This window comes from Aedes aegypti, unplaced genomic scaffold (genome assembly GCF_002204515.2).
Source record: "Aedes aegypti strain LVP_AGWG unplaced genomic scaffold, AaegL5.0 Primary Assembly AGWG_AaegL5_hic_scaff_71_PBJ_arrow, whole genome shotgun sequence".
NCBI classification, from domain to species: Eukaryota; Metazoa; Arthropoda; class Insecta; order Diptera; family Culicidae; genus Aedes; species Aedes aegypti.
The window spans coordinates 1-27,095 of NW_018736407.1; the positions used below are offsets into that span (position 1 = coordinate 1).

At 43.1% G+C, this 27,095-nt stretch overlaps 1 protein-coding gene and 1 long non-coding RNA gene across 2 annotated transcripts; one reads left to right on the forward strand and one right to left on the reverse strand.

Moving 5' to 3' along the window:
- Nucleotides 1–5,538: 5,538 nt before the first annotated feature.
- LOC110681328 lies at nt 5,539–25,985 on the forward strand (the record flags this gene model as incomplete). Its single annotated transcript, XM_021857083.1, is given in 7 exon segments — nt 5,539–7,284; nt 7,371–7,522; nt 20,154–21,467; nt 21,527–21,859; nt 21,915–22,515; nt 25,503–25,675; nt 25,738–25,985. Coding segments are annotated over 7 exon segments (4,567 nt in total), but the record flags the coding sequence as incomplete, so codon positions are not given.
- Nucleotides 11,307–12,201, reverse strand: LOC110681329. Its single transcript, XR_002503164.1, has 2 exons — nt 11,866–12,201; nt 11,307–11,802 (listed from the first exon to the last, which is right to left on the reverse strand). It is a non-coding gene; the product is annotated as an uncharacterized LOC110681329 (long non-coding RNA).
- Nucleotides 25,986–27,095: the final 1,110 nt, after the last annotated feature.

The window sequence follows — 27,095 nt, forward strand, 5'->3', positions numbered from 1 at the left end:
CAAAAGAGTTTTAAAATCATTCCGAGAGACAGGTTTGGCAATCCCATGCTATTTCCTTTCCTCGTGTTTTGTAGATTTATAATCTATCTGTTGCTCACTTCTTTTTTCCTATCAATGAACAACCAATAGTTATCGCTAGAACCATACACGGACAAGGAACTGTTTATTCGCAATATTTCTGTTAGAGTGAATGTACATTTTCATCTGAGAGAGAGGAGACAGCTCACTGACAGTTGGCTTGTTTTCTTGCCTTCTTTGACTTCTTTCTTTAATTTTTAAGTGGTGAACAACGGTCAGATGAACTTATTTTGGTCAAAACAATATTCACTTCTTGTTGTTCAATATGAAAACCGATATGAATATAAAAAAAAATAGCAGTTTGCTAACAATCAACTATATTCAGGTATTTAACTATTTAAAACGTTAAATCATCGAAAATCACATAGAAATTTTAATTATGTTTACTTGAATGTTGACGATTTTTCACGCTCTGCCCTTCGAATGTGCGGGTTTTCCAGTGATAGGTTCCCTTGACGTTTGGGTGCTCGCAATCAAAGCCAGCTGTCTGCTCTCTCTCAGATTGTCATGATACTTAGCTTCCAGTGGGCATATATACCCAAGGCATCAAGTGGGCATATATACCCAAGTAACACCTAGCCCGCTTGTTCGCCTTTTTGGTATTACTGGGCTCTTCTACGGCTAATATAGAGCATGTCAGTTCTATAATAGCACTATATTAGCACGCAAGGTGAATTAAAGTGCTATTCAATGACTTGGGTAGTTAACTTTGCCTAACTCGATATTCTGTATCTCAATATCGAGATAGAGAACCATAGTAAAAATTGGTTTTCATGGCTATTTCGACGGTCCCTTGGATCGCAGTTGCGCTGGCCTGGTGTTCTGTAGCTCAATATCTCCCTAATTCAATGATCCCATCAATATCGAGTAACATGGACTGTATGGACATCGTAAAAGTCTTATTTCTCCAGTAAATTATGTCAAGTCATTGCCACTTCTGTTTGTCAACAAACGATTCTAAACTCCAAACATTTTTGTAATTTTAGTATTCGTACAACTTGCTTATTTCACTTAAGGGGATTTTTTTTATTATCGTACAAATTGGGCCGAAGGGTCTCAGATTTTCATGAAACTTTTTCCACAGGCAGGGCTCATGGATATATGAATAAAAAAAAATTGAGAAAAATTCAGGGTCGCCTATTTTTCCGGAAAACTCAGGTGGAAATTTTTTGTTTTCCATTGACACTACTTACTTTGAAAAATCATAACTCAAGAACGAAGCATCGTAGAAACAAAGTTTTTATATGAAAATTTAAGCAAATTTTCTCAAAAATCCAAAAAAAAATATGAACTGGAAAAAGATTTCCACAAAATTTTCCACCGTTGGGAAAATTCGTACAGAAAAGCCGCTCTTTGTTAGTTTTTGGTAAACTTATGATTCTCAAGCCATTTCAACGCTTTAAACTTGAATTGGTAAATACCTATTTGTCATATTGTCTATCCATTTATTTAACTGTCAATTTTGTAGTTACCTAACAGGAAAAAATTGCCTACATTCTGATTGAAGAAATCTTTGTTTCTATGTAGTTTCGTTCTTAAGAAATTTTGTTTATGAACTTATAAATTTGTAAATATATGGTTCAAACAGCTCATCCTAGCAATATTTGATCATGTTTTAGGAACGAAAAATGAGCGTATTGAAAAATATTGTAGGATTGGATCTTATTGATCGCTCTTTTCAAATATACTTTGTTTGAAAGCTGGAATAGCTAATAGGGTTTTCATTATTTGTTTTCATAAACAGTGAAAAATGTCCTGGGAAACTGATTCCATTTCAAAAATTTCACAAGTCATGATGAGTCTTGAGCCATGATTTTTAAACGAAAAAGCATGTATGGCAAATCTTTGCATTTTTTACAAAATTGACCATAGATCAGGAACTAAAGAAAAGTATATCCCAAAAGTTACCAGAATTGAAGTTTATAAAGTTTCCTTCTTAAAAATATTTTCTTAAAAAATTTCCGCAAGTTTGGGCATAGATTTTCCAGCTTTTCTTTATGAATTTCCCCAACGGTGGAAAATTTTGTGGAAAACTTTTTCCAGTTCATATTTTTTTTGGATTTCTGAGAAAATTTGCATAAATTTTCATATAAAAACTTTGTTTCTACAATGTTTCGTTCTTGAGTTATGATTTTTCAAAGAAAAGTCTTATATGGCACATCTGGACATTTTTCACAAAATTGGCCATAACTCAAAAACGAAAAAAAAAGTGCATTCCAAAAATTTCAGTGATTAAAGCTTATAAAATTACCTTCTCGAAAATATTTTTTTGAAATTTTCCACGAGTTCGGGCATAGTTTTTCCGGCTTTTCTTTACATATTTTCCCCAACGGTGGAAAATTTTGTGGAAAACTTTTTCCAGTTCATATTTTTTTTTGGATTTTTTAAAAAATTTGCTTAAATTTTCATAAAAAAACTTTGTTTCTACGATGCTTCGTTCTTGAGTTATGATTTTTCAAAGTAAGTAGTGTCAAGGGAAAACAAAAAATTTCCACCTGAGTTTTCCGGAAAAATAGGCGACCCTGAATTTTTCTCAATTTTTTTTTATTCATATATCCATGAGCCCTGCCTGTGGAAAAAGTTTCATGAAAATCTGAGACCCTTCGGCCCAAACCCGTACGGTAATAAAAAAAAATCCCCTTAATTGTCGACCAGTCTTGTTAAGTATGTTTCAAGGGAGTTTTTTTTATTACGGAGCAATCAGATCTATAGTAACCAATCGCATCCATCAAGATTCTAAAATATTTCTTGAATTCCATCTCCTTCATGTTCTACCGACTTTTTTCAATATTGGCACAGTTACTGAATGAAAAGCTTCGGGCCTACTTTGATAATCATCACCAGATGCCTAATAAGGGTCACACAAGTCCAAGACGCGTCATCATCTCATCGCGTCAATACGCCACTACCCCGCCTTCTACGATTATGAAACTTTGAACAGTCCGTCACCGGACATCTTCATAAAAAGTGATTTAATAGTTGTTCATCGGATCGAAGCACAAATACGCCAAATGGAATAACGTTCCGTTGCGAAAGGAAATATTCCTCATTCCGTTCTCGATGTTCTTATCAAGAGACCGCCTCAATCCATTATTGTGGTTCTCATAATGGGGAAGCGCCGCAAGCAAAGCGTAGTAATGAACCGGCAACAACACATATTTCGCACAGAACTTTGCGAGGATGTGTGTTGTTCCTAGTGCCCTAATTTAAATCTTAAAAGGCTTGGTGACTTGTTGCCGACTTGATTACGGGATCTCGCTCAATGATCTCACCAAAATGTCTCATCGTGTTTTGACACTCTTTGAAGAACAAATCAAAAAGCTTCTAGAACAAACAAAAAATGAGGGCAATTAGCAAATTTTTCGAGTTTAATTTTGCGCTATCGACGATCGAATTTGCATAAATTTCGCAATCACTTGACCACCGCGGTCATTGTGATCAATTTACGACTCGTTTAATTGAATGCGATCGTCACTCGCTTATGTCGCGACCCCAGCAATCGAGGGCCGACTGGAGAATTTGTTGAATTAAATTTAAATTAAAGTTGGCCATTTTTTGATACCGTAAAACGGGGTAACTTTGATAATGCGGGTAACTTTGATAGTGCGGGACCCCCAACATATTAAACGAAATAACGAAGTTTCTGTCAATCAGTTAAGAAAAACGAATGCAAAACTAAAGAGTATTAGTATGACACTTCATGTCAAAGCTAATTTCGTTGGAATCAAGTGCATTTGACGATTTTTATGCGAATATTAAAAATTTACAAGATTTTAGCATCTTTGCAACGCTTACAAACAATCTGTTCTACGACCACAATTTGATAAAGTCATAATGAGTTCGTCACTTACCCATGACAGCCTCGTTATAGTAGAACATGAATTCGGTCTCAAATCTCTTAGCGAAAACCATTTTTACAAACTGGGACCATTTTTGTAATCTAATTCAGAAATTTCCATATAGCGTTAAACGCCTAGAGGTATGCAATGCCCTACAAATGTTCGTTATTCATTCAATCTTGTTCGATTTATACTCCATTATCAAAGTTACCCCAAAACATAAAACCGACTTTCGATTATATGAAAAATTATATATCCATTCAGAATAAATCTTTTGGCAATCTATCAAGTGCAATCGATAGCTAGGATGTCAGTACTTGTTTTAAAAATATAAATTTCAATTCTTTGAAACAGCATGCAGAAATATTCAAGTTTTCTTCGAAAAAACTATCAAAGTTACCCCGTTTTACGGTACTCTTTTTTTCTGTGAATCGGTCATTTGCGCTGATTTGCAGAAAAATAAACGCTTTTTGATACGCGACTCTATTGACTTTGTGAACCGGGAGAGTTCTGGCTTGCGCAGGTAAGGAAGGTAATTATTAGTAGAATCGCCGGCATCGGTGATATTTGCATTACAAACAACGCATTTGATGGGACGTGACGGGAGCCACTGGGTAGAGGGTGATGAATAAATAAATGTTATTTGCTGAGCTTGCGGTAGCGGTATACATCTAAGTGATGATTCATACAGTTTATCTTATACCGGTTTTGAGCCGGCTGTTAGAAACATTGTGTCGATATCAACAACAGGCTACTGCGATTAACGCATTTTTATCCCCTCTCATCAGGATTACTTGGTCAGCGGACTCCGTTTGGAACACGAACTCGTAAAGGAGCAGGCTGTGAGTTTTGAAGCATCTTTTTTTTTCTCATGGCACACTTTGTTCTGGTGTTACATTCTCTGAGTGATTTCCCCCTCCTCTAGTTCATGTGTGACGTTCTCCGTAACGATGTGTGCCGTTCGAATACATTCACTCAAGCATGAATAATAAGTAACGGTTGAGAATTGCCATTGGCGACTGTCGGACTCGCACTTCGGTTCTTATCAGGGTATAAATAGAGTCGCGTGGACAACGAAATCTTAATTGATAACCTAATAAACAGACTGGGCTGCATGTTAATACCTACTGCGTGGGAAGATTATCTCTTTGGTACACACGGTTTTATCCATTGCATACCCGGCGATTCCAAAAAGAAACTGTAAACCTTTGTATACTACATACCGTTACTCGTCTAACAACTTCATATTTGTGGGACTTCAAGTCCATATAGCGGTCCATTACCTAAATGATTATTATCCATATTAATGACACCTGAAAACCTGAATCAATCATCAAAACCTCATTTGTGCAGTAACTTCCGTGTTGTCTCGCAGTATCTATCTCGATAGCATGTCGAGTGTCCAATCGGCGTCCACTGCAGGCGTCGCACCCTCCCAAACTTCCCGTAGGTTAATTGTGATCACGTGGATCTCCATGCAACCAACCGAAACGGCGTGCGCTTGACTAACCTATTCAGCACATGTAGAGCTCTAACTAACTGCCACTACTGGGTTCCGTTAGAAAACTAATCCCCCAATCCATTCTGGTGTGATGAATCATATCCGTATTCGCTTCAACAGGACGACCCGTCTACTCGGACGAGCGGCGAAAGCTTCGTCGCCATCCACGTAGATGCTCTGGGTACTAAGGAACAGCTTCGGCCGTCTCTTCGCGGTCTGTCCTACATTGCAATAAGTTTCCTGCCGAGGGACTTCACCCTTCAGGAGGTCCAGTCGGCTACTAGAGAAGTGGTCGCCGGAGTTCGATACGAACTCGTTGTCAAAGCCTTGGATCGTGAACAGTCGGAGGTCTTGTGTAAGCTCACTGTGCTAGAAAAGCCTTGGTTGACTACGGAGAGCGGCGACAAGTATCGTATATTGGAGTACTCGAACTGTACCTCCGGAGAGGATACGACCGAAACAACTGAAGTCGTTACCAAATTGAATCCCATTTTTGATCCGAATGTACGAGCCCAACAGGAAATGAGTCCTTCTCGTTTCAAAGACCTGGTGAGTCAGATCATTATCGAGAAGAAAATAGAAGCCAGCAGCACTCCAACTCCAGCGGTTTCTACGACCACTACGGAGCACTCAACTGCTCCAGTGTTGAGCGAATCTTCGAAAGACGTACTCGATCAGTTGTTCATGTTCGGTAGTGAAGCACAGCCACCAAGGAGAGTTGCCGACAATTCTAACGACAGTGATCAGACTATCGTTGAAGAAATGATTGTTCCAAAACGCGTAACACCCCCTCAATCGCAGTTGACGACTACGGAAGTACCACCACCAGAAACGACCACCATTTCCCTTGACCAGCAGGTACAGTCCACGTTCGAAGAGGTGTTCAAAACCCATCAGGAGATTCAGAAAGCACTGGACGAAGTCATCCAGCGTGGTGGCGGCCGGGACGTCCAGCAAAAGTACGAACCAGTATTCGCATCGCTTCTCCAAAAGGTCAAAACAAGCATCGACAACTACTATCAAACCATCCATCCGGGCGGAGGTGATGCCAACGTAGACACAGCCGCGTTCGTCATCAGGGACAGTATGGCCCCGGTGCAGAATTCTACTCCAGCAGCAAAACCTAATGACGATCAACATTCATCCGAGAGCAACGATCTGGACGATCAACAGCAACAGCAGGTGATTCTGCCAGACTTCAACCTACTTCCATCGCAACCATCGGAGGCTCCGCCAAAGATTGACTCGGTCGTGATGCACTTCAGCGACGACAGCGATGAACAGCAACACGAAGACGTCCAACGACCTCAAACGCGAGAGGAACTGATCCGCGACTTGAACACCGATGACTCTCAACAGCGCAACAAACGTGCGCCCGGATCGCACTCCTACGAGCACGATTTTTCCTATCACAATCCGTATTTCGGTAGCCATTCCCACGAATCCTACGAGCACTACGGACACCGACCGTTCTACGGCCATAACCCGTACAACAACTTCAATCCGTACTTTAACCCGTACAGCGGACCCGATCGGTATCCGTACTACACCCATCATCGCGGGAAGCGATTCGTCGAGATGGACCTCAAAGTCGCCGATGAGAAGCAGACCTCCGAGGTGGAGAAGATGATCAGCGAAGCGATCGAGATGCTGGACCACATGGACGCTGATCTGTTCAAGCGCGTTCTGCTGGAGGTGATCAGCGTCAAGCGGATCAACCAGTTCAGCAGCGCCGTCGAGCAAAAGGGAGATTTGTATGTGGCGCGGGTGCTGACCGCCAACTCGCATTGCGTCGAAGAGGTCGAAGATTCGGCCAAGTGCAAGTCGCTGCTCATCGACGGCAGCAACAAGTTCTGCACACTTGAGGTTTTGTGATTAGTGGACCGGGGAACTGAACAGTTACTGAATTTCTGGATTTGTTCTTTTGTTTTCTCGATTTTTTTCCGCTACAGATTCGTGCCAAGGACAAGGAAGTGCGTCTGGTGAAGTCGGAGTGCGTTCCGAACAAGCTGATGGGCGGACACCACGAGGTGGATCTGTCCGAGCCGGAGCATCAGCAGCGTATCCAGGCCGGTCTGAAGGGGTACGCCAAGGGAAAGCTTAGGTGAGTAGGATTACGGGAGATGTTCAGCTTGATCAGTGACCTCTGTCTGTTGCATGATGTAGGAGGAATTGTAATTCTGAGCATAATTTTAAGAGTTTTGGCAAATAGTGTGAAGATATTTGACCTTATGAGTGATTTATAAGGGTGTCATATGAGAGTTGACAAGACACCAAGTATGTGATGAAAGTGAGTCGAGTATTAGAGGTGGCTCAGAGAAGAACATGACGCACAGCAATCGCAAAGTGAGTTTATTGATTTGACACAAAGCGAGACAGCACAACACTAATATCAAGCCATTCAATAGATTATGTTTTTGCTTATAAAGTCAATTCGCTACCGTTAAATAAGTCGAAATTGAGGGAAAGAGTCGTATATCAAACAGGATGTAGTGAATCTAAAGGAAAAGAATCGAGAGAAAACCGGGTATATGTGAAGCAAAAGTATGGAAATCGAGAGTGAGTGAAGCAACATCAAAACCGAGAGAGAGTTTTAATCAAACTTGAAGTAAGTTGAGTTGGAAGCGAGACCGAGTGAGTCGAGAGTTAAATGGGAAAACTTGCAATGAGTCGAAAGCGAATACTTAGAATTAACAGAAACAGAAAACTAGAAATAAGTACCATTAAAAGGCTGAAAATGTGTCAAAATGGAAAATTAATAAGGCGCTGTCAACAAATTACGCAACACTCTAGGGGGCGGGGGGAGTAGGTTCAAGCGTTACGGCTTATACAATAATTTGATTTTTTTTCATACAAAACGCGTTATGGAGGGGAGGGAGGAGGTTAAAAAATATTAATTTTAGCGTCAGCTAATGAATAGACGCTGCCTAATTCGCTTAAAACGACTTGTATTGATGAATTAGATTACAAATGATTCGAAGCTGAATCGAGGATGATAATAATATCATAGCAATGTGCGAATGCGTATCTGTTTGTTAGTTTGACTAGTTGATAAGTTTCTTTCTTTCATCATACTCTTTTTTCTATTTTTCAGTTTATTCCATGAATAAAGAGTGAATCTCGATTGTATCGAGAAGGAACCAATAGTGAGTTTCATCGATAATCTAAGTGAGAATAAATTTTGACAAGCTGGGAACACAAAAACGCATTTTTTTCAGCAAATATAGTGCTGGTGGTTACGTCGACCATGCAAACCTGGGCTGTATAGGTTATGGGCCTGATCATCTATTAGAAGATGTCCTTATCAAGATCGACCTTCGCTAAGCGGAAACGCTGGGAATCCCATATCTTCAAATATGCCATCGATAGAAAGACTGACTTGGTCGAGCGAATTGGGCATCTTGGAAATTTGCAGCGAAGACGTATCTTCAACTGGAAGGTTTTTGGGACGCAGTGAAGCCGAAACAAAAGGAGGGTGGAACTTTTGAAAAGGTGGACGAGTAGACAGATCTACGCATCAAATTGAAGCTGATTCTTCTGGTGGTTCATATCATTTACGTTCATCTGAAGGATGCGGGAACTGCTCACTTAGCTTGGGACAAATTGGAGAAGGGCTTCGAAGATTGTGGATTGTCCCGTTTTTTTTTTGTCGGGTGTTGAATCACTGCGTCCAATTAACTTGAACTATTGTGATATCCCCTTTTACTGTATGTATAGTACATACATCATCCAGTGACATGTATGTCACTAAATGATCTATGTACTTCTGAGCTCATGAACACCTTATTATTGAGAAATAATGGTCCTAAGCTGCAGTGTGAGGATTCCCCCAGTCTGGTGCAATTAGCTTAATAAAGCCTATAACATTGCTGGGGGTTGCGATCCTTATATCGGCAGGCTCTAAGAAGGGCTTACCAAATATCCTGGACCTACGATGGATTTGTGCATTGCAATAGCAGATGAGGTGTTCTGATGTTTCTCGCTCATCGTCACAGAAGCGACAGTTGGAGTTTTGAACAACACCGATCTTTTGTAAATGGTATCTGCTGGGGCAGTGTCCTGTTACTAGACCAGTGTATAAACTGAGATCCCTTTTGCTGAGACCTAATAGTTGTTGGGTTTTCTTTGGGTTTATATTTACAAGCCTTTTTGACTGACTCGTATTAGGAGATGCATCCCAGTTTGATGAGGTCTGGCTAACCAGCCAGTTGTTCAGTTCCATTTTTAAGAAACTGTCTGATATTCCGAAGAATGGCTCGGGGCCAGTGAACCTATTAGCAGATCCGTTTCTGGCCAGCTCATCAGCAATTTCGTTTCCCTCTAGACCCGCATGCCCTGGGATCCAATATAGGTTAACTCGATTGCAGAGAGCTAGTTTTTTCAAAGCTAGAATGCATTCCCACACTAGTTTTGAGTTACACGTGTAAGTGTTAAGCGCCTGAAGAGCCGCTTGGCTGTCGGAGAGAATACATATACTTGCGTGTCTGTATTTCCTCTTCAGGCATAGTAACGCACATTCTAAGATAGCATATATTTCTGCCTGAAATACTGTAGACCACTGTCCTAAGTGAATTGAGGTTTTTGTTCGGGGTCCGTAGACTCCAGAACCTGCCAGATTATTCATTTTGGAACCATCTGTGTAGAATTTAATAGACCCTGGAGGGATGTTGGGTCCGCCTTCTTCCCATTCTTGACGAGAAGACATGATCACCTTATAGGGTATGTCATAGTTGACTACCATTTCCATCCTGTCACTACACTTTTCTACAATTGGATTTATAGAAAATTCATTTAATATACTGAGGTGACCCGTAAGATCACCTGATAGTAGGGTTTTTGTTCGTTTCAGCCTCAACGCACTTTTCTCAGCGTCCAGCTTTATGAATTGATCCAGCCGGGGCAGATTAAGCATCGCGTCTAAGGCAGAGGTGGGTGTACTGCGTGCTGCACCAGTAATTGCTATACAGGCAATACGTTGGATTTTGTTTAACTTTGCCCTTGCCGTAGCCTCTTTTGTTTTAGGCCACCAGATAAGAGAAGCATAAGTTATTCTAGGACGAACAATGGTTTTATAGATCCACATAATCATACTTGGTTTCAGGCCCCATTTCTTACCAAATGCTCTGGAGCATACCCAGAGTGAATTGAGGCCTTTTTGCACCACTGTTTGAAGATGTGAATTCCAATTTAGCTTGGAGTCAAGTATGACACCAAGATATTTGGCTTCCTTTGAGCAAGTCAGTTGTGTTTCGTTTAGGAGAAGGGTTCTCAATTGTACCTTCCTACGTTTTGTGAAAGGTACGATGGTGGTTTTGGAAGGATTTATTCCTAGTTGCTCTCGTTGACACCAGGAAAAGGTATGATCAAGAGCTAGCTGCATCCTTTCGAATATAACGTCTTCAAATTTGCCTCGTACAATAATGACCACGTCATCTGCATATCCTACCACTTCGAAGCCTCTCCTTTCTAAGCTATCTAGAAGCTCGTCCACCACCAGTGACCAAAGCAACGGTGAAAGTACCCCACCTTGTGGGCACCCCCTTGTAGCCTTTACAGTGACGCACGAACCACTTAGCTCAGAGGAGATCTGTCGATTGGCTAGCATAGCATGTACCCAGGTAGCAATGCATGGGTCGAAATTCCTCCTCAACATTGCCGATCCTATAGACGAATAAGAAGCATTATCTAATGCACCCTAAAAGTCAAGAAATGCTACGAGAGCGATTTCTTTAGCTTGTAGAGTTTTTTCGATCTTATTGACTAACGAATGTAGTGCTGAGATCGTGGATTTGCCACTCTGATACGCAAATTGGTGTTGTGAAAGGGGCATTGCTTTCATAAATTTAGAATTTATGTATTCGCACAATACCTTTTCCATAATTTTACACTCAAAATAATCCAAACGCCATTGTTACGTGAAAACGTACGTGGTTTTTTTTTCCATCCCACTTTTCCCGTAGCACTTACGTGGATCATAAGTAGCACTGAATGAACGCATGAACAAATGGACCTTATCAGATCCATCGAAGTTTCACGTCACAGCTACATGAATTTCCACGTAGCTTTTACGAAGCGTCTCAATAAATCGTAAATGGTTATTCATTAAATGATATCAGAATAATTGCATAGAAACTAATTCTGTTTTGCATTGGCTTATGCAATGCAGTAGCTCCTCAAATAAAAAAAAAACACTCAACAGATTAAACTATTTATTATATTTTATCATTATTTCCAATAAAATATTCAGCAACACACTGACTGACACGGTGACATTCCATCAAAACAAAGGTACGTTCTTCTCAAGATTGTCCAAGTCTCCTTCCGTTAAAAAATGTCGGGTTTCTCTTCAAGGTTGGCTGGACTTGCTGTTCAACGTTGCGTAATCTGTAATTGATATTACATAAGGTATAAAAATGTATGATTCTCCAGTATTTATCACATAATTACCTTGAAATCAATTATTTTGAAGGCCAGCAGCTCCTGGAGAAACTTGCGACCACCATCTTTAAATTTGAACTCAAGAGAGAATGAACACGAAATGCAGATGCCCAAATAAATTCATGAGCCTACGTGAATTTCACGTAAGTGCGATTGGTAGCCACAGTAACAATCATCGGGTCAGCATTTGGTAACTATACATGCTCTAGTAAGCATTACCTTAGACAGGTGAATAGGAGGCAAAATGAATTTGGAATGATGTACGTGATTTACCACGTACCAATAACGTTTGGATTTTTTTGAGTGTAAGCATCACGGATGACAAACTGATCGGCCTAAAATGCTTTGGGATTTGTTTTGTCTTTTTTACCTGTTTTAGGAATGAAGACAACTCGAACTGGAATATGCCCTAAAATCAAGCTCGCCCTAAAAATCTCTACCATGTGTGGGATTAGCGTTTTCTCCGCTTTTTGGATTAACGCTGGGAAAATCCCATCCATGCCAGCAGATTTGAATGGCTCAAAAGATCTCACAGCCCTTTCAACTCTGGCACAAGTAAAAGCTTCTTTGGCAACCTTAATTGCGTCTCTTTTTGTCCCAGAAACCAAAGACATGGTCTCTTGTGGAACTGAAACAGTAATCTCAGTACCTTCGTCACTTATTCTTGATTGAGGAATTGAGTCAGGGAAGTGAATTCTTAACATTTCACTCACTGTATCGCTTGGCTCTACAGTGAATGAACCGTCAACTCTACGGATACTACCCAGACCATTGGAGTGTTCTTTTGAGAGTGTTTTTTGAAGCCTGGCTACCACGGGGGTCATCTCTATGTTCTCGCACATACTAACCCATGATTTCCGTTTTGAGCGCCTTAGCTCCTTATTATAGTCTGTTAGAGCTTTTTTGTATAGGCTCCAATCGGAAGTACGCTTAGCGCGGTTAAATTCTCTACGCGCTGTTTTTCTGAGCTTATCTAGAGTTTTGTTCCACCATGGAACATCTCTACTCGAACTAGTTGTTCTAGTCGGACAACTCTCTTGAAAAGCATTAAGAATTTTGTTTTTAATGCAGGTGGACGCCGATTCCAACTGCATTATGGATTTGATATTATTTTCAATTATGTATGATTCAGATTGGAGAATTGCTGAACAGGTTTCCCAATCAGTTTTCTTAGGATCTTTAAACGTTCTTTCTATCGTTAGACCCCCTTCCCAGTCGAATATTATGTGTTTATGGTCTGACATTGATGTTTCATCAGAAACATGCCAATTTTTTATTTTGTCAGAAATAGATGGACTACATAAAGTCAAATCCAACACTTCCTGTCGAATGGAGTTTGAAAATGTAGGCTTGTCGCCAACATTGCATATATTGATGTTTTTGGAGGAAAGAAACTGTAAAAGATACTCACCTCTGGTGTTGATATCTGTACTTCCCCATACGGTGTGATGCGCGTTCGCGTCGCAACCAATGACGAACGGGATGTTGTGGAAACGGCTGTAATGGACAATCGCAGCTATCTCTGGTGGAGGAATATTCTCCGCATCGCCAGGAAAATACGCTGAAACCATGAGGATCTCAGATTTTCCCCTAGCGGTGGGCACCTCCATACTGACTGCCACGATTTCCTTTTTAATGAATTCTGTAATAGGAAACATTTAGTGTTATTGCGTATTAAGATAGCCGCTCTTGGAGATAGCTGGCTATCATCATATACCAACTTACATGAGTTTAGTTGAATACCTAGTATCCTGGTTTTATTGACCCACGGCTCCTGAATAAGCGCCACCGTCAATTTTTCTTTTGTGAATCTCCGACAGAGTACATCTGTTGCACTCTGTGCGTGGTGGAGATCCACTTGAACTGCCTTAAGCGCCATATTTAGGAGTTCCGCTTTTATCCAGGCGAGCATCGCCCTTCTTTGGATGTTGCGGATCATCACGGTTTTGTTTCGGGTTAGGTTTCAGAACTTTGTTTTTCCCACCCATCACATCCAGGCCTGCGAGTTTCGCCCCTGTGGTCAAGACTTCACTCATTTCTTTTCCACTGCTAGTTTTAGATACCTTTGGGTTGGTACCACTTGAGCAGGGAATTGAAGCTGAGCTCGGAACTTTTCCTTTAGGAGCGGACACGCTAGCCTTCATGGTGGTCTTTGGGCGAGAAATTGCGTTCCTTTTACCACTGTTTGAATCAGGGGCTTCCTCAGAATTTTCTTGGGCCAGCTCCTTATTCGGGTTGTGGTTGGAAACGGAGGGTGTCCTCTTAATTTTCCTCAACTGGATTTCTCCAAATCGGTAGTTGAGGATGAACTTGGATTTCGACAGCATGTCCATTGACGATCCATCTACCGTAAAGATCCATTCGACATGGATGTCATTGAGGATGGGCCTTTTCACGATACGCCAATTCGTTGTTTTCAACCCGTTCTCTATGAGAGCCTTAATGCGTTCGTCCGCGAAGGTTGAGCTTTGAGGGAAGAATGCTCGAAGAAGCTCTTGGCGGGGAATGTCTTCCTCGTTCAGTGCAACCAACTCAGCACCTTCCCAGGTATTTATTGAAGGTGTTATTTCTTTCACCCACTCAGCTGTCTCTTGATCCTTGCAAATTAGAACCATGTAGCCAGATTTGTAGACAAGGTTACAGAATTTGGGTTTCAGTGGCTCATCACGCTGTTGTTCCACTTCAAGCAACAGAGCATCCTGTAGAACGTCTAGTTGAGCCGTCGTGAGCTGGGCGGTTGGAAAGTCTTTGGGTATTATCGCGACCTTCACACGCTTGGTCATATCGCTGTAGCTCTGACCAGTGGCTTGTCGTTTGGACCCACCATTTTGTGGCACTGAGCTTAAGGATTTTTCAGCGCGCTCTCGGGGATCTAACTGGTGTTTCATCTTGTTCGGCTTTGAATCCTCTTCAACCGTAGCAGATTTATCAAGGTCGTTTCTCGTTCGCTTAGAAGAAGCAAGCACAGTACCCTCTTTTGCCAGGATTTTGGATAAAGCCTCGTTTCGGCTTAGTCCGCTTTCCCGGAGAGCTTTGAGCTGCTTCCTTTGTGAGCGCGTTAGGTTTTTTCTGGGAGTTACATTGCCTTCAGCTTCCTCACCATCCATAGGATCGTGCATTTTGGGTCCTTTTTTGGATGGTACAGGTTTAGGGGTGTTGATAACGACCTTGATTCCATCATCCTTGTCGTCGTCCGTGTTCACCGTTGGTCCCGTTGGTCTTCTGCATAAATTGATCAAGTCTGACCTGAGTTCCTGTGAAAGTATGGAAGCATATGTTAATCAAGTAATGAAGACCGCACATCGATTGACTGGAGTAGGATTCAAGATTCCTGATCTGCGGATTGGTATGATTTTATTGACGTGTGTCGCTGGCGAGTACCGACAAATGATCATGGCATTAGAAAATTCGGACGTGAACATTACGGGTGAGCTTCTTCAAGAAGTTATCTGAGGATATTTTTCGGCCTTAGCAATGTTTGCCTTTCTTCTTCTTTCTGACGTTACGTCCCCACTGAGACAGAGCCTGCTTCTCAGCTTAGTGTTCTTATGAGCACTTCCACAGTTATTAACTGAGAGCTTACTATGTCAATGACCATTTTTGCATGCGTATATCGTGTGGCAGGTACGATGATACTTTATGCCCTGGGAAGTCGAGAACATTTCCAACCCGAAAAGATCCTCGACCGGTGGGATTCGAACCCACGACCCTCAGCTTGGACTTGCTGAATAACTGCGCGTTTACCGCTACGGCTATCTGGGCCCCTTAAGTTTGCCTTTACATCCGACGAAAAATATCATCAGATAGCTAAATTGTCCAGTCGAAAAACTACCATTCTTCAAGAAGAATAAGCAGAAAAATTAATCCACTCAAATGCAACCCAACGGTCCGAAATATCGTAAGTGTCGGAAATTTGGCCATATGGCTAGGGACTGTAAAAATTCAAGCTCGAGGAAAGGTGAAACGTTGCACTGTGTTGTCTACGTTCAAGGAAGGCAGTTCCTCTGAATGGATTTTTGATACAGCTGCCTACGCACACAATGGTGAAGTGATGAAAAATTGCTGGAAGAGCTCGGTGAAGGAAACGGAAAGGTTGTTGTTGCTAATGGGGGAACGAAAGACATCATACCCAGTGGTAAGGCCAAGCTGCGGCCGGTTTGCAATAATCAAGAATGTGCAACGGTCAGCGATGACCAGCTCATCCCAGAGTTGACGGCGAATCTGTTATCGTTTAGCAGGATTGTTAAAAAAGGATGTTCAGTCTGGCTGGAAAATTTACAACTATTACCATCCCACAATATTCAGCCAGTACTACAACCACCTAATTCAAATTTGAATTTCAAATATGAGTTGGATCTCAGTAAGCATGGTTTACTGTGGTACCCATAGTAACAAGATTTTTTCACTCCATTCGTACAGTTAGTGATGAGCACCAAATGAAACTAGACGCTTTTGTTAAAAATGTGTTCGCTTTCAATTGTAACAAATTTTGGCGACGGGTTTCCTAGTGAACAATGAAAATCGAAGCAAATTTCAAAGCCGAAACTTCGACAATGGTGCAATCGTAAGGAGAACCGGCCGCAACAGGTGCTGAGCAACCGATCGCAGACATCCAAACGGCGATTTTTCAGATCACCCAGCTTCTGCAGCGGATCCTGCAGCAGACCCTGGAGGCGCTTTACTCAAACGTTTTCGACCCAGGGAATAGCATATCACGTTTGAGAAGTGGTTTGCTCGGTATACGCATCTTGGACGACGTATCCAAAGTTCGGCTGTTGCTGCGAAAATTGGATATTACACTCAGCAATAAAAATAGTCACAGAATTACTAAAGTTTATGCATTAATGACTATTTTCTATCTGCCTCTCTATCATTCTGCTGTGAGTTTTTACACTAACGGTCAATTCGACTGGGTTGAAGCTTGGCGATGCTTCAACCCAGGCGAATTGACAAGTAGGAATAAAATTCCCTGCAGGATGAAAGAGAGGCAGATAGAAAATAGTAATAAATTACTAAAATTTAGTCATTCTGTGACTACCCGTGTTTCTGAGTGCACATGTGGGATGCATCCCAAGGCAACCAAGCAAGCGGATATTCGAACGAGATTACTCACCTGGATGGAGAACGATAGACCAGATGCGCCAGTGACTCTTCAAACTCCCATTGACGAGTTCTAGCAGCTCGTTAACCTGAAGGCGGACAGCAACAATGCATGCCATCAGCGAGAAGAAATTCCAAATCTTCGTTCAAGCCGGAAGTCAAATTTCTGCAGACGCCATGCTGGCAATGCGGACAAATGCACTTCGTCAAGGATTGCACATACAGCAGCCATCTGTACAAATCATGCAACCGTGTAGGACACATGGAGTGGTTCTGCGGTTAATTTACCAAGCCACCAAGCGCGCAAACTGGTGATCATCCAAACCTGGGAGGGAGGCACCGATACTACACACGAAATATAGAACAACGTTTGTTTGAACTGCAAGATAACAACAATCAAGGCAGGCTTGGGGAAAACCGCTAGTTTTTTTTTGGTTGTGTACTTTCGATCTTTCCTGACAAACATGGAAAAAGGGCCACAGTTTTCTATGCAATAAATAATAATTTTCATTGGGAAAAGTAAAACGATGCGTTTTTCAATGCTTTATATTCAATCAGTTGGAAGGTGCTCACGTGACATTACTTACATTTTGTGTATGAATTGATTTTCATTCAATTTTTGTCACTTTTGATGAAATGCGAAAATGTGTTTTAATCAGTTACGCGCTTTTTCCATGTTAGTCCAATGTTTGAGATCTGGGCTCACAGTGACAGTTCGTGACAGCGGAATCTCGGCTCACTATGACGTATAGAAATTTTGTATTGGTTTCTCCCTCCCAGATCCAAACCATTGAAGAATCATACCGGTACACTCAATCGGTGCGTCACAACAGCGCTGAACAGTCGTCAAACCACACTGCAGTTTGATAGCGGATCATCAATCACCATAATCAGTGAAGTAACGTTTAGAAAAATTGGATCACCTGCACTCAAGTCATCGTCTTATGAAGTACATTTCGCATCTAGGAACCCTCTTCCACTGCAGGTGGAATTCACCTGCCTTGTTGGAGTCAACAACATCGTCAAGCCTGGCCTGTGTCGAGTCACGTCAGTCAAGGGACTCAACTTATTCGGCTTGGAATGGATGGGCCTCTTCGATATGTGGACGAAACCATTGTCATCGTTCGTAAATCAGATGAATTCTTCCAATTCAAATTCCTTTTCTGGAAAGCACTTCTGCATACGGTTCCCCGAAGTGACACTATTAGCCCAAGTCAATCTTCACCTGAAACCAGATGCCAGGCCCGTCTTCCGACCCAAACGCCCTGTACCGTACAACGCGATACCATTGGTCGACGCAGAGCTCGATCGTCTGCAGCAGTTGAGAATCATCTCTCCCGTAGAATACTCCGACTGGGCAGCACTAATCGTTGCGTTTCGAAAGCCTGGTGGGTAACGCACAATTATCCTCTAGAGGTGTTCAGTATCATCGACCTATCGGACGCCTACCTACCGGTAGCGGTTGATGAAGTATCAAAGCGACTGCTCACCATCAACACACACCGGGGCCTATTCAACATCAACAGGCTGGCTTCTGGAATTCCTGACGTCGAGTATCCCTGGATGACTTCATAGCATTCGGCGAACCATTATCAAACGCTCTGCATCCTCTTCGACCGAATACGGTTTCCAGCTGAAACTAGACAAATGCCTACCAAGTACCTAGGGCCCATTGTAGACGAACATGGACTACGTCCAGATCCAGAGAAAACAACTGGCTTTTCTTAGATGCCTCGTCCAACTGATGCATCCACACTGCGGTCATTTCTAAAATTCATTTTACGGAAAATTCATCAGTAAAATGCATCAGCTTCGGAGGCCGATGGAACAGCAGAAACAAAATCGTGGCAGAGAGCAGAAGAACCATGGAAACGCATCCATGTCAACTATGCCGTACCGATCAACAGATTCAGCTATCTGCTAGTCGTCGACTCATTCTCAAAGTGGCCGGAAATATTCCGGACAAAATCGAACACTGCGATTGGTTTCTTCCAAGAGAGCTTCGCTAGGTTCAGCGTACCAAAAGTGATTGTGTCCGATAACGGAACACTGTTCACTGGATACGGTTTTCGTACATTCTGCAAGAATCTGGGCATCGTCCATTTCCGCCCCGCACCGTTTCATCCCAAGTCGAATGTACAAGCCGAAAGATTCGTCGACACGCTAAATCCAGGGTGGAGAAGCATCTGCAGCTCTTCAAATTTTTCTGCAGGTATATCGATCAACTCCATCCAGTCCGCTCGACTGTTAATCCCCTTCCGAAGTACTGAATGGCAGACGAATGCGTACAACACTGGATCTGCTCAAGCCTTCATCTGCGTTTCCACAAGCATCTGCACAAATCAAGCCTTCTCAATCACGAAAATTCGCAGCAGGAGCATACATACATACAGATCCATCATCTGGGCGAAAACGGTCGATCGCACATCAACCAACTTCGAGTCAACGATTCTGCAAAGCAAGAAAGAACAGTAATTGAATTGCCGTTGTCCGTATTGTTGGGTTTGATTTTGGAATGACATCGAATGCAGAGGCACCCGGAGAGCAACCAGTACCGATTGTGGCTGAAGATTCATCTTTCTTGTCAGCACAAGACCTACTAAAGATTTCCGAAAATCAATCAATCAGCCAGGATAAGTAGTCGTAGAAGAGCAGTATACTAATCGAAGTTTCCAGCAAATTGGTAAATACGCCACGATTTTAAAAAGTTTGGGAACCTTTGATGTAGAAGAATGTAAATGAGGAAATTAGTGAATTAGAATGACAGTATAAGCAAAAGTGATTACAAAGAAGAAAATGAGATTGTAAAGATTGAAATAAGGTTAAGAAAATTAGATTTCTAATTATAATAAAATAAATTCAAAAAATGAGAATGAGAGTATAAGGATGAGATAATAATTGAAGAAGTTGAATGAGAAAATGAGAAAGGGATAATAAGAAAATCAGTGCGCAAATGATTATAAGAACAATGCTTGGATCGTTACACAATATGACAAGAAAGATCTGAACTTCCCATAAGATGATGGTTATTCATGAATGTTTCCCTTGTATCTTCCGAAATAGTTAAACGAATAAACTTCGTAAATGAGTATTTGCAGCACGAATCTCGGAATCACACTTGCGAGTTACATTGATATAAAAACCATCAAATCCCTTTCAATACAAAAATTATAACAAGCTATCCTCACATTCTGCAGGAATTCGCGTTTCGTCATCCGCTGCGGCACGGTTCAGATCGTAGCCGGAACTATCCATCGCTACACCGTAGATCTGGTGGACAAGGATCAGCAAGTGCTGAACACTTGCAACGTGAAGATCTATACTCCGTTGCAGGACGCACCAGAGTACAGTTTCGACTGCCAGGAGGTGTCGCGTAGAGTCGCCCGCGATGTGGAACGGAAGAAGCTTAGCAAAGGTCCGAAAACCGGTGCCCCAATGGAGATGACTCCGGAAGAGTTCGGCAAACCGGAGCATGCGGAACGCATCCAGAGCATTCTGCTGACTGCTGGAGGAGCCAACACTGAGCGCAAGTACAAGATCGTCGAAGCAACGCAACAGATCGTGGCCGGCTCTCTCTACACCTACAAGCTGATCTTCACCGACGACCCGGACAAGCGTGTCTGCAAGCTGACTTCCCACGAGCGGCCATGGTTGAAGGAGAAGTCACCGTCTGAAGCTAGGAAGGTTTCATTCTCCTGTCCGGATGCCCCAAACAGCCGTTCTAAGCGCTCGATTTGTGCTGGATGTCCTTCGGCATTGTCTCCGAATGATCTCCAAGACGTTGAACACAAGCAGCGAGTTAATAAGATTCTGCTGGCCAACGTGGTTGGATCACAGGGTGAACTGGAGTCTCTATCACCGCAAATCATCAACGCCACAAGTAAGGTAGTTCAAGGCACGCTGTACACCTATTTCGTCAGCTTCAAACTGCAAGGCGCCCATCAAATTTGTGAGTTAACTGCATGGGAACGTCCATGGCTGGATGATTCAGAAGCCTACAAGTACACCGCCTCTTGCGCTGAACAGGACGATTCCAATGCACTGCGTAAGCGCTCCAAACGGTCTTTTTGTGTCGGATGTCCAACGGCTATAACAAATCTTCAGGAAGGAGACCATAGGGAGCGTGTTGTCAAGATTCTACTAGCCAAGGTGGCCGGATCTGAGGATCAACTGCAATCCATGTCGCCCGAGATCATCAACGCCACCAGCCAGGTCGTTCAGGGAACTCTGTATACGTACTTCGTAGCCTACAGGTTGGATGATTCCCATCAGGTTTGCAAGCTCACCTCCTGGGAGCGACCCTGGCTGGACGGAGCAGAAGCCTACCAGTATACGGCCGAATGCGGAGCCGCACAGGGTGATTCCAATACCTTGCGCAAGCGTCGATCAGTGTCCAGGAGTAAACGAGGCTTCGGATCGGCTCGAGTGCTGACTGCCGAAGAGTTGCAACAGGACGAACATGTCAAGCGAGTTGACGCCATTTTGGCCTCCAGTCCGGGTGCTAATGTAGAGTAAGTACCTTCGATCGTTTCTTGTATTACTGAAACACATTTTTATAATCCTTCCACAGAAGCCCAAAAATAGTCAACGGAACCGTTCAGGTGGTGGCCGGTCACAGTTACACGTACTACATTGCGTACACCGTAAATGGCGAAGAACGTGTCTGCAAGCTGAACTCCTGGGAGAGGCCGTGGTTGGAGGATAAGCAACCTTCCGAGGCGTACAAGCGCACGGTTCAATGCGACGGTACGGATGAGAGCTCGGTTGCACGTGCTCGCCGCCACGCCAAGAAGACCGGTGCTTCGAACGAGCTGTCCGCCGAAGATCTGAAGGACAAGAGCCACGTTGAGCGGATCAAGGCCGGACTGGTGGCATACAACACGGAAAAATCCAAGTCCTACGAGTGAGTATGCGAATCTCCGTCCAAATCGCTTGATGATTAATCGCTCGCTTTTCAGTGAATTTGAAATCGTCAAGGGATCCGTCCAGCTGGTCGCAGGTTCCCTGTACAAGTACACGTTCAAGGTCAAGAGTGAACCGGAGGTCATCTGTAAGATTTCCGTGTGGGAGCGCGTTTGGTTGGACGCTCAGGACCAACGTAAGTACAACGTCAAATGCGACGGAGATGATGAATCCGAGCAGGAACAGAAGCTAGCAGCTTCCAAGCGTTCCGCACGCTCGGTTCGTCCTCGGCAGTCCGACTCGGACGGCGAAGGTCACTACTCGAAGGGGGAAGATCATGCCCGGCATCTGTTTGAGAAGTTCAAGCTGAAGCACAGCCGCGAGTATCAGAGCACTTTGGAGCACGAGATGCGATTCCGGATCTTCAAGAACAATCTGTTCAAGATCGAACAGCTGAACAAGTACGAACAGGGAACGGCCAAGTATGGCATCACGCACTTTGCCGACATGACTAGCGCAGAGTACAGACAGCGAACCGGTTTGGTTATTCCGCGAGACGAAGATCGGAATCACGTGGGTAATCCCAAGGCCGAGATCGACGAGAACATGGAACTTCCGGAGTCGTTTGATTGGCGTGAGTTGGGGGCAGTTTCACCGGTAAGTGTGTTGCTCTGAGTAAAGTAGCTCAGTATTATCTGACTAGTCTGGAGTTTTTAACCTTGTACCTCTGAATGATTGCTTGAAGCTTCTGGGAAGCCCATTCAGAAGCTTCTGCGAAGCTCTTCCAGACACTTCTGGGACGTCCCCTCAGAAGCTTCAGAAGCATTCAGAAACTCTTTCACAAAACCTTATGGGAAGCTTTTCCAAAAGCTTCTTGGAAGCTCTTGCAGAAGTTTCTAGGAAACTCTGTCAGAAGCCCTTTCAGAAACTTCTGAGAAACTCGTTCAGAAACTTCTCGAAAAGCTCTTTGAGACGCTTCTGAGAAGCACTTTCAGAAGCTTTCAGAAACTTTTTCACAAAGCCTTCTGAGAAGCTTATCCAAAAGCTTCTGGGAAGCTTTTGCAGAATTTGCAGGGAAGCTCTTTCAGAAGCTTCTGGGAAGCAATTTTAAAAGTTTCTGGGAAGCCCTTTAAAACGCTTTTGGGAGGCTATTTTTGACGCTTTTGGGAAGCTTTTTCAGAAGCTTCTGGGAAGCTCTTTCAGAAGCTTCTAGGAATCTCTTTCAGAAGCTTCTGGGCAGCTCTTTCTGAAGCTTCTGGGAAGCTCTTTCAGAAGTTTCTGGGAAACTCTTTCAAAGGCTTCTGGGAAGCTCTTCAGAAGCTTCTGGGAAGCTCTTTCAGGAGCTTCTGGGAATCTCTTTCAGAAGCTTCTGGGAATCTCTTTCTGAAGCTTCTGAGAAGCTCTTTCAGAAGTTTATGGGAAACTCTTTCAGAAGCTTCTGGGAAGCTCTTTCAGGAGCTTCTGAGAATCTCTTTCAGAAGCTTCTGGGAAGCTCTTTCAGAAGCTTCTGGGAATCTCTTTCAGAAGCTTCTGGGCAGCTCAATCTTTTAGAAGTTTCTGGGATGCTCTTTCAGAAGCTTCTGGGAAGCTCTTTCAGGAGCTTCTGGAAATCTCTTTCAGAAGCTTATGGGCAGCTCTTTCTGAAGCTTTAGGGAAGCTCTTTCAGGAGCTTCTGGGAATCTCTTTCAGAAGCTTCTGGGAATCTCTTTCAGAAGCTTCTGGAAATCTCTTTCAGAAGTTTCAGGGAAGCTCTTTCAGAAGTTTTTGGGAAGCTCTTTCAGAAACTTCTGGGAAGCTCTTTCAGAAGCTTCTGGGAATCTTTTTCAGGAGCTTCTGGGAATCTCTTTCAGAAATTTATGGGAAACTCTTTCAGAAGCTTTTGGGAAGCTCTTTCAGGAGCTTCTGAGAATCTCTTTCAGAAGCTTCTGAGAATCTCTTTCAGAAGCTTCTGGGAAGCTCTTTCAGAAGCTTCTAGGAATCGCTTTCAGAAGCTTCTGGGCAGCTCTTTCTGAAGCTTCTGGGAAGCTCTTTCAGAAGTTTCTGGGAAACTCTTTCAAAGGCTTCTGGGAAGCTCTTCAGAAGCTTCTGGGAAGCTCTTTCAGGAGCTTCTGGGAATCTCTTTCAGAAGCTTCTGGGAAGCTCTTTCAGAAGCTTCAGGGAAGCTCTTTCCGAAGCTTCTGGGAAGCTCTTTCAGAAGTTTTTGGGAAGCTCTTTCAGAAACTTCTGGGAAGCTCTTTCAGAAGCTTCTGGGAATCTCTTTCAGGAGCTTCTGGGAATCTCTTTCAGAAATTTATGGGAAACTCTTTCAGAAGCTTCTGGGAAGCTCTTTCAGGAGCTTCTGAGAATCTCTTTCAGAAGCTTCTGGGAATCTCTTTCAGAAGCTTCTGGGAAGCTCTTTCAGAAGCTTCTAGGAATCGCTTTCAGAAGCTTCTGGGCAGCTCTTTCTGAAGCTTCTGGGAAGCTCTTTCAGGAGCTTCTGGGAATCTCTTTCAGAAGCTTCTGGGAATCTCTTTCTGAAGCTTCTGAGAAGCTCTTTCAGAAGTTTATGGGAAACTCTTTCAGAAGCTTCTGGGAAGCTCTTTCAGGAGCTTCTGAGAATCTCTTTCAGAAGCTTCTGGGAAGCTCTTTCAGAAGCTTCTGGGAATCTCTTTCAGAAGTTTCTGGGAAGATTCTTCAGAAGTTTCTGGGAAGATTTTTCAGAAAATTCTGAGAATCTCTTTCAGAAGCTTCTGGGAAGCTCTTTCAGAAGCTTCTGGGAAGCTCTTTCAAGAGCTTCTGGGAATCTCTTTCAGAAGTTTTTGGGAAGCTCTTTCAGAAGCTTCTGGGCAGCTCTTTCTGAAGCTTCTGGGAAGATCTTTCAGAAGTTTATGGGAAACTCTTTCAGAAGCTTCTGGGAAGCTCTTTCAGGAGCTTCTGGGAATCTCAGAAGTTTTTGGGAAGCTCTTTCAGAAGCTTCTGGGAATCTCTTTCAGAAGCTTCTGGGCAGCTCTTTCTGAAGCTTTTGGGAAGCTCTTTCAGAAGTTTCTGGAAAGATTTTTCAGAAGATTCTGAGAATCTCTTTCAGAAGCTTCTGGGAAGCTCTTTCAGAAGCTTCTGGGAATCTCTTTCAGAAGTTTTTGGGAAGCTCTTTCAGAAGCTTCTGAGAAGCTCTTTCAGAAGCTTCTGAGAAGCTCTTTCAGAAGTTTTTGGGAAGCTCTTTCAGAAGCTTCTTGGAAGCTCTTTCAGAAGATTCTTGGAAGCTCTTTCAGAAGCTTCTGGGAATCTTTTTCAGATGCTTCTGGGAAGCTCTTTCAGAAGCTTCTGGGAAGCTCTTTCAGGAGCTTCTGGGAAGCTCTTTCAGAAACTTATGGAAAACTCTTTCAGAAGCTTCTGGGAATCTCTTTCAGAAGCTTCTGGGAAGATTTTTTAATAAGCTTCTGGAAAGCTCTTTCAGAAGCTTCCGGAAAACTCTTGCAGGAGCTTCGGGGAAGCATGTGAAAAAGCTTCTGAGAAGCACTTTCAAAAGCTTCTAGAATGTTCTATCAGAGGAGTGAACCTTGAACTACATAAGTTGACATTTTTAGGCAGTAATATTCTCAAACTATTATTTTAATATACGTTAATATAATAAAAGTTTCCTCCGATTTTGAATGTTCTCATTTTAGGTGAAAAATCAAGGAAACTGTGGCTCCTGTTGGGCATTCAGCGTTGTCGGCAACATCGAAGGTCTCCATCAGATCAAAACTAAGGTACTTGAGGAATACTCAGAGCAAGAATTGCTCGACTGCGATGCAGTCGACAGTGCCTGCCAAGGAGGATACATGGATGATGCCTACAAGTATAAACCCTAATTCCTTCCACCCAAAATCCGTTTCCATCTAAACCCAATTATTCTTCCAGAGCTATCGAGAAGATCGGTGGCCTCGAGCTGGAGAGTGAGTACCCGTATCTAGCCAAGAAGCAGAAGACGTGCCACTTCAACAGCACCGAGGTGCACGTCCGGGTCAAGGGAGCCGTCGATCTGCCGAAGAACGAAACGGCCATGGCCCAGTACCTGGTCGCCAACGGGCCCATCTCGATCGGTTTGAACGCCAACGCGATGCAGTTCTATCGGGTGGAATTTCGCCCCCGTGGAAACCGCTGTGCAGGCAAGAAGAACCTGGGACCACGGTGTACTGATCGTCGGCTTACGGCGTTCAAACCGATCGAGATGGGCCCGTTGGCGACCAGGTACTGGGCCATGGCCGTTTCGTTCTTCGGCAGATCGACGGCTCCCTTGACCCGGACGTGCACCTCGGTGCTGTTGAAGTGGCACGTCTTCTGCTTCTTGGCTAGATACGGGTACTCACTCTCCAGCTCGAGGCCACCGATCTTCTCGATAGCTCTGGAAGAATAATTGGGTTTAGATGGAAACGGATTTTGGGTGGAAGGAATTAGGGTTTATACTTGTAGGCATCATCCATGTATCCTCCTTGGCAGGCACTGTCGACTGCATCGCAGTCGAGCAATTCTTGCTCTGAGTATTCCTCAAGTACCTTAGTTTTGATCTGATGGAGACCTTCGATGTTGCCGACAACGCTGAATGCCCAACAGGAGCCACAGTTTCCTTGATTTTTCACCTAAAATGAGAACATTCAAAATCGGGAGAAACTTTTATTATATTAACGTATATTAAAATAATAGTTTGAGAATATTACTGCCTAAAAATGTCAACTTATGTAGTTCAAGTTCACTCCTCTGATAGAACATTCTAGAAGCTTTTGAAAGGGCTTCTCAGAAGCTTTTTCACATGCTTCCCCGAAGCTCCTGCAAGAGTTTTCCGGAAGCTTCTGAAAGAGCTTTCCAGAAGCTTATTAAAAAATCTTCCCAGAAGCTTCTGAAAGAGATTCCCAGAAGCTTCTGAAAGAGTTTTCCATAAGTTTCTGAAAGAGCTTCCCAGAAGCTCCTGAAAGAGCTTCCCAGAAGCTTCTGAAAGAGCTTCCCAGAAGCATCTGAAAAAGATTCCAGAAGCTTCTGAAAGAGCTTCCAAGAATCTTCTGAAAGAGCTTCCAGAAAGCTTCTGAAAGAGCTTCCCAAAAACTTCTGAAAGAGCTTCTCAGAAGCTTCTGAAAGAGCTTCTCAGAAGCTTCTGAAAGAGCTTCCCAAAAACTTCTGAAAGAGATTCCCAGAAGCTTCTGAAAGAGCTTCCCAGAAGCTTCTGAAAGAGATTCTCAGAATCTTCTGAAAAATCTTTCCAGAAACTTCTGAAAGAGCTTCCC